The 13,640-nt window shown below is 37.1% G+C and overlaps 1 protein-coding gene across 1 annotated transcript in view; it reads left to right on the top strand.

Annotated features, from left to right (window-relative positions):
* Positions 1 to 13,640, top strand: part of MYBPC3 (myosin binding protein C3) — a 60,436-nt gene that overhangs the window by 16,339 nt on the left and 30,457 nt on the right. The window contains exons 9-18 of the mRNA XM_066321128.1: positions 1,070 to 1,126; positions 1,788 to 1,790; positions 5,816 to 5,839; positions 6,580 to 6,746; positions 7,534 to 7,666; positions 7,903 to 7,905; positions 8,287 to 8,411; positions 9,008 to 9,113; positions 12,911 to 13,077; positions 13,459 to 13,624. Coding sequence (XP_066177225.1) covers positions 1,070 to 1,126; positions 1,788 to 1,790; positions 5,816 to 5,839; positions 6,580 to 6,746; positions 7,534 to 7,666; positions 7,903 to 7,905; positions 8,287 to 8,411; positions 9,008 to 9,113; positions 12,911 to 13,077; positions 13,459 to 13,624 — 951 coding nt within the window. The remainder of the gene's footprint in view (positions 1 to 1,069; positions 1,127 to 1,787; positions 1,791 to 5,815; positions 5,840 to 6,579; positions 6,747 to 7,533; positions 7,667 to 7,902; positions 7,906 to 8,286; positions 8,412 to 9,007; positions 9,114 to 12,910; positions 13,078 to 13,458; positions 13,625 to 13,640) is intronic.

Genomic DNA, 13,640 nt, shown 5'->3' on the forward strand with positions numbered 1-13,640 from the left:
ATAACTACCACCAGTAAAACTGGAAAGAAAAAATTCTAATTATGAAATAATAATTAAATGTAAGGTGTTGCTTCTGGAAGAATATGAGTATGAATGCTGTGAGCTGGAATCACCAGATTCTTGCACTCAAGATAACAGAACTGTTAAAGACCAGATGGCCATTGATGATAATAGTCTGGCTGAGATAAGGAAAATACATGTGGGCTTTCTAAATCCTGTCTGAATGCAAAGATTACTTTTTTTAGGAATTAAATCTAAAGAAGTGATTGTAGTGACTTTATGCTGTTTTCAGAATAGGTCAGCATTACAAATGTCCGGAAGCACAGCTAAAACCCGCTGGATTCAGAACATCAAAAATAATATTGTGCATTCCATCTGAGCTCACCATATGTAACAAGCAGAACTACACATTAAAAAACTGCTGCCTCGTGCTTCTTACTTTCACAGACCAACTCATCACAACATTGCTTGTCATGATGCTTGTTGAACAAATGCATATTGAGCCTCATCTCAGGCTGAAAGCCAGATCACAGAATTCCTCCTTCAACTCTCCCAAGCACCAATGATGTGACATTTTTTTTTTCAGTGTAATGTATTCCGGTATCACAAAGAGCCTCAAAGGAATAATTACAGCTGGGATAATACTAGGGGTAAAAACAGGGATTTTACATTGTGAGGCATTCCACAAAAAGCTTGATTAAATACTGTGCCAGCTGTAAATAATATCCACCCTCCTGAAAGATAGAGGAAAGAGGGAAGCTTCTGCAACACCTCTGTGATAATGAATACATTCCAAATCAATATGATGACCAAATTAATACCCTGTACAACTTCATGGACAATCAGCACAGAAAAAATACAATTACTTTACATATATTTTTTAAACCTATATGCAAATGAATATGAACACAGAGCCTACCTATGTGACCTTCTATGTCAGTGCACATTCTAATTCGTTATAAACCCACCTACTCTTCCCCTAAAAAAATGTCACCTATATAATGTTATAGTGTCACAAGCTATTCCCACTTCCTTCTGAAACTCATTATGGCTTTCTATTACTATACAGTACCGAGGGACATGATGACGGGGCAGAGTTTAATTTCAGCTCCCTACTGAAAAAAAGGTGAGTAAAAATCCATAGACTTAGAGAAAAAACGCTTCTGTCAAGCAACTCTGAAACATCAGAACTGGAATAAGTGAAGGTTTCATAAACTCAGAATCATTGACGTTTTCCTAAAGCAGCTCTAAATGGAAAAAGCATAACAAGTACTTACAGCTAATTCTTGAAATACAGAGCATTTGCTGCATTTCTGCTAGGTTTATACAGGAGGAAAAAATGAAAAAAAAATCTTTAAAAAAAAATCTTTCCCACGATAGAAAAGGCCAGGACTCAGGTAATTAATTACATGTTTCCAGCAGCCCTTTTCATGGGTGCAAGAGGGAAGAGTTAAAATACCTATTTATAATGCTGCCTTATTAAGCACCAGAGAGCTGGGAGGACAAGCTTTTTTATTAGATACCTAAATGTTACTATTACACATTTCAACTATATATTATCTATTATATAGATAGTCTATGTTGCATAAATATGACAGGTAATTTTTACTCTTCCAATTGTAATTCTTCTTTCTTTCTGTTACTTTTACTTTCACTTTTTTTGCTGTAGTTTCCTCTCTAATTTTCATCTTTCCTTGATGTATCAGTTTTCATACCTGTTCACTTATGCTCTTCTCTTTTTACCAAACTCTTAATCTGAATGTTTTGGATTCCACTGTTGCCAACAGAGAGTAAGCTTTCTATTTAATTGTATTATAAATGCATGGTCAGACTGAATATAAGAAATATTTGGTTTCAAATAATGCATGCATCTTTGTCTTCTTTACATGTAGAATATGACAAAAATTGCATAGTGTGAAAGAAAATTATTGACTGCTAATTTCTGAGACAGAAGCTCTTTTAAACAGTTTTACGGTAAAAGTTAAAACAATTTGGGACAGTCAGTGTCTTTCTCTGAATGTCCTTTGGCTTTTACCATCACTTTCTTTCATATAACCAGATCTAAATTTTCCTTGAATTTCCAGATTTTCTCAATAACCTGCTGCTTTGTTTTCCTGTTGTCATAGTGTTTAGAATCAGGAAAAACCATTTGCATAATATTGTTGCCTATCAAATAGGTGATGAAGTTTTGCTTGCTTCTTTCTGTCCACTGACCCTGGCCACTCACTCTGTCTTTCCAGCACCTGAAACTACTATAAAAACTTGTCCCTCAGATTCCTGTTTTGCAAATCTAAACTTTATTAGTTTAAGTTTTCAGAATCAACCACTTGGATGAGTGTTGTGAATCTGAGTTCAGTCTCTGCTCATGTAGCAGTATCGCACTTATAAAAAGCATTTTATCCTCACAAAGGGTACAGGACCATGCAGATATATGAAATAACTATCTACAGAAGGCACTAAAGCCACAATAGCCTCAGGTTAGCTCACCCAAACTTCAGTGGGGCAGACAAGGCCGCAGGCTGCACAAACTCCTGTGTTATACCTTATGCAGGGCATCTGTCTATAGGTGAATCCTGGCTTTGCAGTACCACCAAAAGCGGAACACTTCAGGGGGATGGACAGATGAGACAGAAAAGACACCTATCAAACTTTCTATATCTGATATTGATATTTAAGTTTCTTGTTTCAGCATGAGCCCAATTTGTTTTAAACAGATTCTAGTTTCCATAGATGTAAGGCATAAAACAATTGCTTATCTTATTTTAAAAAATTTAAATAAATGGAAACCAGCATGAAAATATTTGTATAATTTCATAGAGTCTCCAGCTGGAATGAGGTGCTGAGTACCATGAGCCCCTCTCTTCATGCCTTTTCCTTTTGCTCTCATAATTAGTTTTGAGCATTGATCAAACTCAAAAAAAATATTTACAGAAATGTTAAATTTATTGATTTAACTATTATTATTTGTTAGGCTAGAAATGTAATTTATTAAAAGAGCTTATAAATTTCACTGCATTTTAACAATGTTTTCTGCCATTTCTTGACTTACAAATCTCTGGCTAGTGAATTTAAGAACATAAATTCACTGCTCCTAGTTGTTTTTCACAGCCACTTAAGAAGTAATTTGTGGACCCCTCAGGCTTTGCACACCTCAGGCTGAAGACTACTTATATTAATGAGAACAAATAGGCACAAAATCTCATAATAGAATTAAAGAATTCTTCATTAAAATAGAACAGGAAAAGGGATCTCATGCTGGGGAACTCTCAAGAGCTATTCACAGAATTGAGAATTATTCTTTTACCATTTCTGCTTTATTACACCATTTTACAAGAGTCCCTTGATCCACAGGTAATGACCATTATATAATAAGTAGCTTCATTATAATAAAGAGCTTCATTTAACACTGTATCTCCTATCACTGTAATTTAATTAACTGGTGTTGACATACAGATGTCATGGGCCAAGGAGAGGTCATTGGGAAGAGGAAGGGAACAGCTGTCACAGGACTATTAAATGGGATAGTGAGCAGAGACCTTGAAGGAGGTGACAGCTGACAGGGTCCAATCAGTTGACAGTAACTGGATAGGAAGGAACCATTTCTGGGATGTACAAAACTATTTTTAACCCCTCCACATATGTTTAAAACATATCAGCTGCATATTCCATTTACAGCAGGTTCACTGAGCTGCATCTTGATGCCCTCAAGTGCATAGCTAACCTATGAGGTGATCTCCGTGAATAAGGATCCCCAGCATCAGGGAGAAGAACACGGGAGTGGGAGAAACCTCATGGGTCCAAGTGCTCTATTACTTTTCATACACTGCTTGGTTCCTGTTGGTAGTGGAGGAGTACAGTTTCTCTGTGCAAACTCTGTGTCTTTCTAGGATCAAAGAGAATGTTTTAACAAATGCAAAATAGCGAAAAGGAGTACTGGGATGGGGAAAACTTTGCTCAAAGGCAGACATATTTTTCTCTTTTCATTTCCAGAGCTCAGTTAAACAGAAATTACAACCTCTAGCTTACAGTCCAATTTTGCATGAAACTCAAAAGCCTTTTCTTGTAATTTAAAAAAAAATTAGTATATCCAAGGAAGAGACTATATTATTTCTTATGCTTATATTTCTAATATTGCATACACCAGAACAGTATTGCCAGATGAAACAGTGGGCTGACACTGAGTGATGGAAAAGCTAAAACAAAAACTAAGGAAGTCTTTTCAATAGTGAGAGATATTAGACTGTGGAACTTTGGAAGATTTTTCTCATGATGTACTTAAAAATAATTCACACAAAACATTTTTAAAATCCCCATGAATAGTCTTGCCTGTAATGTTTCAGGTAATAGAGTGTGTGTATATACAGACAAGCCTATAAGCAGGCAGACAGACTGAAAAACTACCAATATTTATATAATGTCTTAAGGAAGATCATAATATTTGAATCTCTTAAGTTCTATGATCTGATATTTTTTAAGATACAGTTTTTCCACAGAAGTTTGACTGTACTAGGACAAAGAATTAAATACATCTTTAGAAATATTATATGCCCTTAGATTTATATAGTACTTAGTATTTAATACTTATATATCTATATAAATTAACATATATCCAGAAATGATTGAAAGTCACTCCCTGATATGATTTGGGCAACAAGCCCAGTAACTGCTAATGTTAAAAAGATCTTGATCTATGTGGCAAATCTGTTCAGTTTTCCTGTCTTGTGCTAGGCAAAACTAAAAACTGTTTGTAGCAACCTCAAACTAAATGATAGGTATATAGAAGAGGAACTCTGGTAAAATTTGCAGGTGAGGTTGATGCAGTGTTATGGCAAAGCAAATACCCAGTGTGCTGCTCTTATCATAGGCACTCCAAACTGCAGCTCCTCCTATCAATTCAGTGAGTGCTAGTGAGGGCTTCAGGCTTAGCAAGTGCTCAGCCACTTCGAAGATATGAGATATTGCATACCATATTTCAGCTCAACCTCACTGAGCTGAAATCCTCTTCTCTTGCTTCCTTTCTGATCAAGAGCCACAAGGTGCTGGAAATTCCGAGCTTGGGCTGCAGCACTTTAATAAACACAAGCAAGCTTTTTCTTGGCAATAAAAGGAGTACCAGAAATATTTGGTTGTATCTGCTGTCTGGACTGACAACAGTAGTACTGTTAAGTAGTAATATTTCTCATAGACTAATTGGATTGTTATTTTCCTGCAAAAAATGGAAATATACCAAATAGCATTATGCTTTTCTCTGCATCACCTGCTGCATGACTTGTCTTCTTGTTGGGGCTTACCACTGAATATTACATCATTATAAGGGTGTGTTCTGCTGCACTGGAATCTGCTTGGTCCTGGTGAAAATCAGAAAAAACGGGCACAGAAAGTTCTTTCTCCTAAGAATTTTTTAGTAAAATGTTGCTTCTTCCTTCATTTCTCCATTTACCAAAACGCAAACTATGACAGGCAAAAACACCCTGATAACAGGGCAAAGTAGAATTATTTGTTACCCTGGAAGGTGATCAGCCATAAATAGGAATAAAACAGAAGTGTTTGCACTTATCATATAAATCCCACAGTGGAACTTTACAAAGTGGGGGAGGGAGTTTGATTTCAATATGGATCAGCATTTCCCTTAAGCCCATTTCAGAGCATTTGCATGAGTTCCTTCATCTCCCTGCTACTGAAGCACAGGCATATTCTGCTAAGGGTGAAGATGACATTCATGGCTCTTTTGTACTAACACCTGATGCCCTTTTTCTTGCCCATTGGGATGCTGCACGTTTTTCCAAATGGTTCTCTGTGTCGTTCTGGAGTACAGCAGCTTCCTGCGCCCCTCAAACCGGTAAGGTTATGCCAATTTATTTTGCTATTTATGATCTTTCAAACAAAAAATATGATGGCAGATAAAAAAGAATGCCTCTCCCAAAGCCAGACAGCCAAATTTCCCCTTACTTTAGCAAACCAAATATTAATTACTCCATAACTACTAGTTCTTTGGTTAAAAAATAAAATAACTAGTTCATTGTAAATACTGTCTTGTTTGCCACTATTCACCAGACACTTTATGTTTTATAGATTACTACAGACAACTATTTTCTTCACAATAGATGATAAAAGTCTTAATAATCTGTGACTCTTTTTAGTGAAAATAAAAACATCCTTAGTAGAAAAGGGTATGTCTCTTATTTACATAAACCAAGTGCCTTCTTTCCAAGGTTGTTGCCAGTACATTAATTCAGTTCCTTGCTTTGCCATGCTCCATATTTTGAGCATTGACCATGGCAAGAAAATAAGTTTCCTCATGTTTCCATGATCCACCTTTAAAGGAAGTTAAAATGTATTAGTTTTGGTTGTTGGAAATAAACCCTTCAGGACAGAATTCAATTTTAATCACTATATATATAAATAAAACTAAAACTAGTGATCGGGTTTATTTCATTATTTTACGTAATAATATAGTAAAAAGTTAGACTGACAAATTATTTTTTTAAGAAATGGTTCCATCAAGGCAAGATGTCAACCCTACAGATTTTTTTGAATACTCCTATAGTAGCACTCAGGGACTCTAATCCCTTTCTGCAGGGGTGAAGGAAAATCTGAATCACAGTCTGATGTTGATGTCTGGGATATCCTGAGGAAAGCTCCTCCTACGGAATACGAGAAAATTGCTTTCCAGTATGGTATCACAGATTTGCGTGGGATGCTGAAACGCCTCAAACGCATAAAGAAGGAAGAGAAAAAAAGCACAGGTTGGTGAGATGCATTTCTTCCAAGTATAGTGTTCATATCTTCTTTACAGCAATGAGATACAAGACCACGAGAAACAATAATTTCCTGTTCCAGTTATTACCCAGCCTTTACATAATAAATACTGATTACCAAAGATTGCAGCTATGCCCAATACTCTGACCTTCCTTGCACTGGAACTCTGGATATACTGAACATGCTCAGTTTATCAGTTCCACAGGCTTGGCCCCTTATATTTCCCTGAACAAAAAACAACATCCCCTACTTGCCCCCCACCCCAACTAGTCTGTATGTCAGGCAACAGTGATATATTTAAAGAATTTAATTTTCATTGGTATGATACATTTGGAATTCTTGAGCCTTTTCTAGTCCTTTGAAGTATTATTTGCCTAATTGTAACTGACTTTTTAAAAAGTCAGGAACAGAGAAGTTAAACAGCCATTCATCAGTACTAAGAAGACTAAGTATAAATTTCCTATATGGGCAGATATAACTCTATCTCTGTTTAGGGTGTGTTGAAGTACATATTCACATCTTATTTAGAATATTCTACTTCACTTATTTTGGTTTGTAACACATGCTTGTCATCCTACTTCAAGGAAAAATGGCACAGGATGAAGAAAAGACAGAAAGCGTAAAAATTCAGACAGGGATGCAGAAACTGGGAAACATTTAAGATGATGGTAAACAACATGAAAGGGAATAAAGATTTGTTTCATGACCCAGAATGAAAAAAAAAAAAAGTATAAAAATGATAAGGTTTTTTTTTTAAATCATTCTTCATCGTAGCATTCCTGAAGAAACTGGATCCAGCTTACCAAGTAGACAAGGGGCAAAAGATTAAATTAATGGTTGAAGTTGCCAATCCAGATGCTGACGTGAAATGGCTGAAGAATGGACAGGAGATCCAAGTGAGCGGCAGGTAAACTAGAAATATGAGAAATCAAAAAAGGAATGAGCTACAGCTTGGATAAAGTAAAAAATAAAACAGCTTTTCTTAGAAATAAAGGAATAAATAGGGAGAAATTGGAGCTGAGAAAGAATACAGTTAGCGCTATGGCTCAGGGTCTGTTTGCTGTTGTCATAACTTTTTCTTTTTCCTTCCCTCTGCACTACATATCTACATATGGGACTGGATGCTTCCATCTACCAACTTAGCAAGTAAGTCCTGAGATAATATTCTGCTCTTTATGTGCATATCCAGGGTTCAACTGTACTTTCTCTGATCTGGGATATACTTCAGCATAACTTGTTTGTAAAACAAATTTCCAGTGCTAGATCTTAGAATAGCATCCAACGCCTTTCACGGGAGTTGGTACATCTCACATTTGGAGGAAGACTCCCCATAATTTCCTATGCTAGTTTTTCAAACACTGCTGCTGTTCACTGCACCAGGACAGGCCTATTGGGCTAAAGTCGTTACAAATCTTGCCACTGATGTCAGAAAAAGAGTAGGAATCTTCTTCTCTTCTGGCATGAGAAGACAGTGACTGGCTTCAGAAGGGTCTTTCCTTGATAATTACATTCAGATTCTTGTTTCAGATATATTTTTGAGGCTGTTGGGAATAAGAGAATACTGACCATAAACCACTGCTCTCTGGCTGACGATGCAGCATATGAATGTGTGGTAGGGGATGAGAAGAGCTTCACAGAATTATTTGTAAAAGGTGAGCAGTGGTAGCAAAATGAAAGAGATTTCCCTTAATATTTAGCATTGAATAACTGCCATCTTCTCTACTCCCAGATTTATCTTTCAGGAAAAGAAATTCCCTAACATATTAACAGATTCTGAGATCTATTGAAGTAGATATTTTTCTTACTGTTAAATTGAGGAAAATTTTGTGTAACAGCAACCAGGAAAGCAGCACAGTGATATTATCATTAATTCTCATTTGGAAAGGTATTTACATCTCAACAATGGGGATAAAAACTTACTTTAAAAATTTGATTCCACTCAAGATAAACATGTGCCCCAAGTTCTAGAAGCAGATCAAATAGCACAGAAAAATAATGCCTCCTGTTTTAGAAATTTAGAATATATATGAAAACTGTTTAATCCTATATTTTTTATTCCAATTCATGAAAAATGTCATTTGAAAATTCTGAGAAGGTGATCTGGCATAGTAAATTTTAAGTTCTGAGACAGAGATCATCACCATTTATTTGTCCAGGAACTCTTCCCGTGAAGTAGACATTAGTGAAATCCACCTCTGACCTCCATCCTTTCAGAATACTGCTTTAATAAAACTCTCTTTATCTCCAGAACCTCCAATCCTGATCACTCACCCACTGGAGGACCAGATGGTGATGGTTGGAGAAAGAGTGGAGTTTGAGTGTGAAGTGTCTGAGGAAGGAGCTACTGTAAAATGGTAAGGGAACAGAAGAAAAAACCAAAGCAAACCAAACCAACATGAAGCCATCTTCCTTCATGGAAAATACCGGGAGGTGTGGAATAAAAAGGGAGAACACATCCTACGTAATTGTTTTCACGAAAAGATTGTCCCTCCTCCTATATGTCAAACATTGAGGAGGAACTGAAAAGCAAAAATTACACAAAAAACCAGATTAAGTATAGATATTTTATAGTGTCTCTAGAATTTCTTGCTCAGTATTTACACTTGAGTAATGTCTAAGTATTGCCCAGACCAATCAGATCCTTATTGTGATGAGTTTGCTGTATTTTTTGAAATCTTGTCTTTTCAACTGCAGTGAGGTGTTTGGATTTCTAAACTGTTTTTTATTAGGTAAAAAGTTGAGACACAGAGGGAACACATCTGCTGTGGCAATCCTGCAAAGCTGGTCATTATGCTTATGCAGCGAGATGGATTAGGATGGCAAACAGTTAGACCATGGAGCCTGTTTTCTTGGGCATTCCAGCTGAGCAGAGGCTGCAAGGTGCATGCTGCTTGGACAGGCGTGACAAGGAGGGCTCATATGCCATGTCTCACACGCACCATTCTCACTTCATTTCTCTACCAGATGGAATTCCCTTGTGCTTGTTAACAGCTTCAGGCACATGGTTATCAAGCATTCCCATAATGCCCATGACATTCCTGGAAAGTGCCAACTAATGATCTGCTGTCCCAAAGGAAGGAACTGAGAATTTAAATGGAGTCCAAGAGCTAGTACAGGGTGTGCATTACACTGTTGAAGCCACAAGCACAGGGACACGCATTCTATTGTTCAGGAACTGCCTGCAGATGCCTGGTCACAAGAGACGGGGACAAGCAGATCTGTCCCTCTCAGAACACAGTGCAGCTGCCACACTTTGATCCTGTGCCTTTGAACAACTCCCATACATCTCTCAGAGCTGTTATCTGTGGGATGGGCATTTGATGTGACAAGGGCAAAGCAGCAGCTGTCTCAGTCTGAAATGCAGCAAGTGGTCAGAGAAACTCATCAAATCATGCCAATGGAAAACTGAGCAGTTAGACATTCACACTGTATCTTACTGGTTTTGTTATGTGAGACTCTGTCAATGCTCTTTGGCAACGAAAGGGAACATTTTGGCCAGTGGAGAGAAATGTCCAGGGAAAACTTGAAACAGTGTGGAGAAAGAGCTCCAGTTTTATGGCTCATTAGGGAAATGCTCACCAGCTTAAGCCAAGTAACAGGTGCTAACTCAGAGCACCTGTTATAGCTCTTACACTCTTCAAACCCAGGATACAAAACCACAAGCACATGAGCAAAGGCAATTACGTGATATGCACAAGACAGGCATAAGGGTGAGGCATGGCCATAACACCAGGGCTCAGAGAATTCATTATGTGAGTCTCTTCAGAGCAATCAAAAAGTAACATTCTTTTGATCACCAAGAAAGATTTCACATTATTACAACTCTTGCAGTTCAGGTTTTTTCCTAAACTTCAGATGATCTTCAAAATAAGATAATTTTTGAAGAATAAGATGTAATAAAATACATAGTTTTGATCTAATTTTTCCATCTTTGAATGCTGGATGTACCATCTTACCAGCTCCAAATCAAAACAAACCATGGTAATATATATTTATAGCAATAAATCTGTGTGTCCCAATTATCACATAGTACCTACATAAATGACATGTCAAAAGACATTAACCAATTAATCCTTAGAATCCAAACAGGAAATAGGAAGGCATTTCCAGACAAAGAGGCATTGAGTGGTAAAGCTGGGAACAGATATTTGATCTTGCAGATGTTCAGGACTTGGAAAGACTAAACCACAACTGACCCACCTATTACTGTACTAGTTCTGCTTCAAATGTGAGGCTGGACCATTGTGTTATGGTGTTCTGTAACACTTCTGAATCTGTATAATGCTTCACTTACACTTCAATATCTAAATATCAGATTCTTCTACTTTGTAAATCCAGTTGCCACAGAAAGGTCTGTAATATTACCTTAAAGAGGTTTTCTGCTTTTCACAGCAGCAGCGTATTATTTTAAGCCAAATGATATCTGGGAGTTATTTTTCAAGGTTTGCAGTCTCTATTTATCACTATACCCCACTGCAAACTCCCTATTCATCCACAGGATCAGCAATGAACTAGTCAGTAAAACAAATACTAGTTAAAGATAGTATTCCCTTCCTAGGGATTTAAGACACTAATCATTACAAAAAGACTATTTTCATTATTTAGCCAAGATTTCAAGAAAACTCTTTCTTACCAATCGGCAAATATAACATTCAGATATTTTTCATGAGCCAAATATCAAAATAGACCATGGAAAAATACATTTTAAAGTTCAGCTCCAAAAGTCTAGCCACAGTGTATGTGCTTGGCTTTGCATTTGATGACAGCAGCATGCTGAACTTTGGGCTTACAGTCCATTTTCAGCAATTCAGCAAAGCTTGCTGTACTGCATTGTAGCACTTATTCCAGAACTAATTTGAGTGAACCACACCACCAGCCTTAGGAGATTGTCTTACATGTTGTCTCAGACTCTTGTCTGAAGAGGAATGAAGAGGTAAGAAAAGGAAACATTATCCTGACAATGATACTGAGCACTGTGTTTCAAGTGGCTGGTAAAGGCATTCTCTGCTTCCTCCCTAAACTAGCACTGTTCTGTGACCTGGAAGGGAGGCCAGTCCTTCACTAAACCAGCTCTAAGTTCCAGTGAGCTCTGCTGTACCAAACAGTTGTGAGGGAGTAGCCTGTAACCTGTAGGTATTCTGAAATGCAGTTGCATCAGGAATTCCCTAAGTCACAAGCTGTGGGATCCTTGTCACTGCTTAAAGTTTTGATCTTGTGATTTACTTTTGCAGATTTTGAAAGGTTCTCTTACATACATCTACTAGAACTATAATATTTTAATGAGTCACAAGTAGCATTTTAATTTGCTATTCTGTAAGCTCAGTTGTTAGGCTGAATAGTCACTGAGCCACAAATAAGTTACTAATAAGTCACAAACAAGGGAAATGACAAAAAAGTAGAAAGAATATTTTTACTCTATTAAAATCACACATATTTTCTATTTGTTTTTCCATGTGATAACTATCAAAGAGAAAATCTTTTTCATTTACAAACTGCAGCTGTATTCAAGTTACATAATAGAAATATGTTCAAGTAATTATGAAAAATGTAATGCTACAAAATTAGTAAATTGAAGAAATTACAAGTATTTTCTTGTGGCCTGTTTATGTTATTTAGGATTAGGAACAGGAAACCCTTAAAACACCTTACGTATTTTTGTATGACCTTGATTAAACAGCGTGAGTCCTCCCTGCTCATTTCCCTTCATGATGACTGGAAATTACAATAATTAAATTTCCTCCTGGGCTGGATGGTGAAGCTTAATTTAGTAAAGTCTTAAGTAAACTCTGGCATCCTTGAATGGAAAGAGATACAAAATCCAAAATACACATTCATTTGAATCCATCCTAAAATTTTCTCCTTTTGCTGATGCCCATAAATCATGGATTTATAACAATTATATTTTACATCAGGAAAATGAAGACTTTTAAGTAATATCCCATCAAGTCCCATTTACTTTATGGCTGTTTTAAAGACAGCAAATTCCCTGCTGGTGAAGTGTGTTTTCAACCCTTTATCTTTTATCTTTATCAATCTTTGCCACAAAGATTGGAAGACACAAGGTGAATACAATCTGTAGTAACATTGAGCTGACCCTTACTCTCCTCTTTCAACCATAACAAAAATGACTCAATGCTATTTGGTATTCCAGGGAAAAGGATGGAATTGAACTGACAAGAGAAGAAACATTTAAATACCGATTCAAGAAAGATGGAAAAAAACAGTATCTCATTATTAATGAGTCAACCAAGGAGGACAGTGGACACTACACTGTGAAGACCAATGGTGGGGTATCAGTCGCTGAACTGATTGTGCAAGGTAGGCACAGGGAATATCCCAGAACCAGAGAAGCTGAAAAATGAGAACAGGCTGAAGGTAACCTTCTCCAGACAGTGCAGAATGATAGCATAATCCTCCTGACAGGAAAAAATAAGATGCAATAAGAAGCACAGGGTTTGATAATAAAGGCTTCAAGGAGAACTCAGACCTGTGTGCCGGATATAACGGGTACTCTGGTAACAACAGGTGCTTAGCTATCAGTCCTGTTAAAGCCCTGCATGCTGTGTATTCCCTTCATATTTCCTCCTTCCATAGACAGCTTGCTCAGTCCTTGTCTTTTCTACTCAGTAAATCCACACCATCTACTTAGAGAGCTGCTCTGATTTTTGATGTGTCTATTGATTATTCTCACGATATCAGAGAAGAAGCTGGAAGTTTATCAGAGCATTGCAGACCTGACAGTGAAGGCACGTGACCAGGCAGTCTTCAAGTGTGAAGTTTCTGATGAAAACGTGAAAGGAATCTGGCTGAAAAATGGAAAGGAGGTGATCCCAGATGAAAGGATAAAGATCTCCCATATTGGCCGGTCAGTCTTGTTTTAG

Source organism: Sylvia atricapilla, chromosome 6 (genome assembly GCF_009819655.1).
Source record: "Sylvia atricapilla isolate bSylAtr1 chromosome 6, bSylAtr1.pri, whole genome shotgun sequence".
In the NCBI taxonomy this organism is placed as follows: domain Eukaryota; kingdom Metazoa; phylum Chordata; class Aves; order Passeriformes; family Sylviidae; genus Sylvia; species Sylvia atricapilla.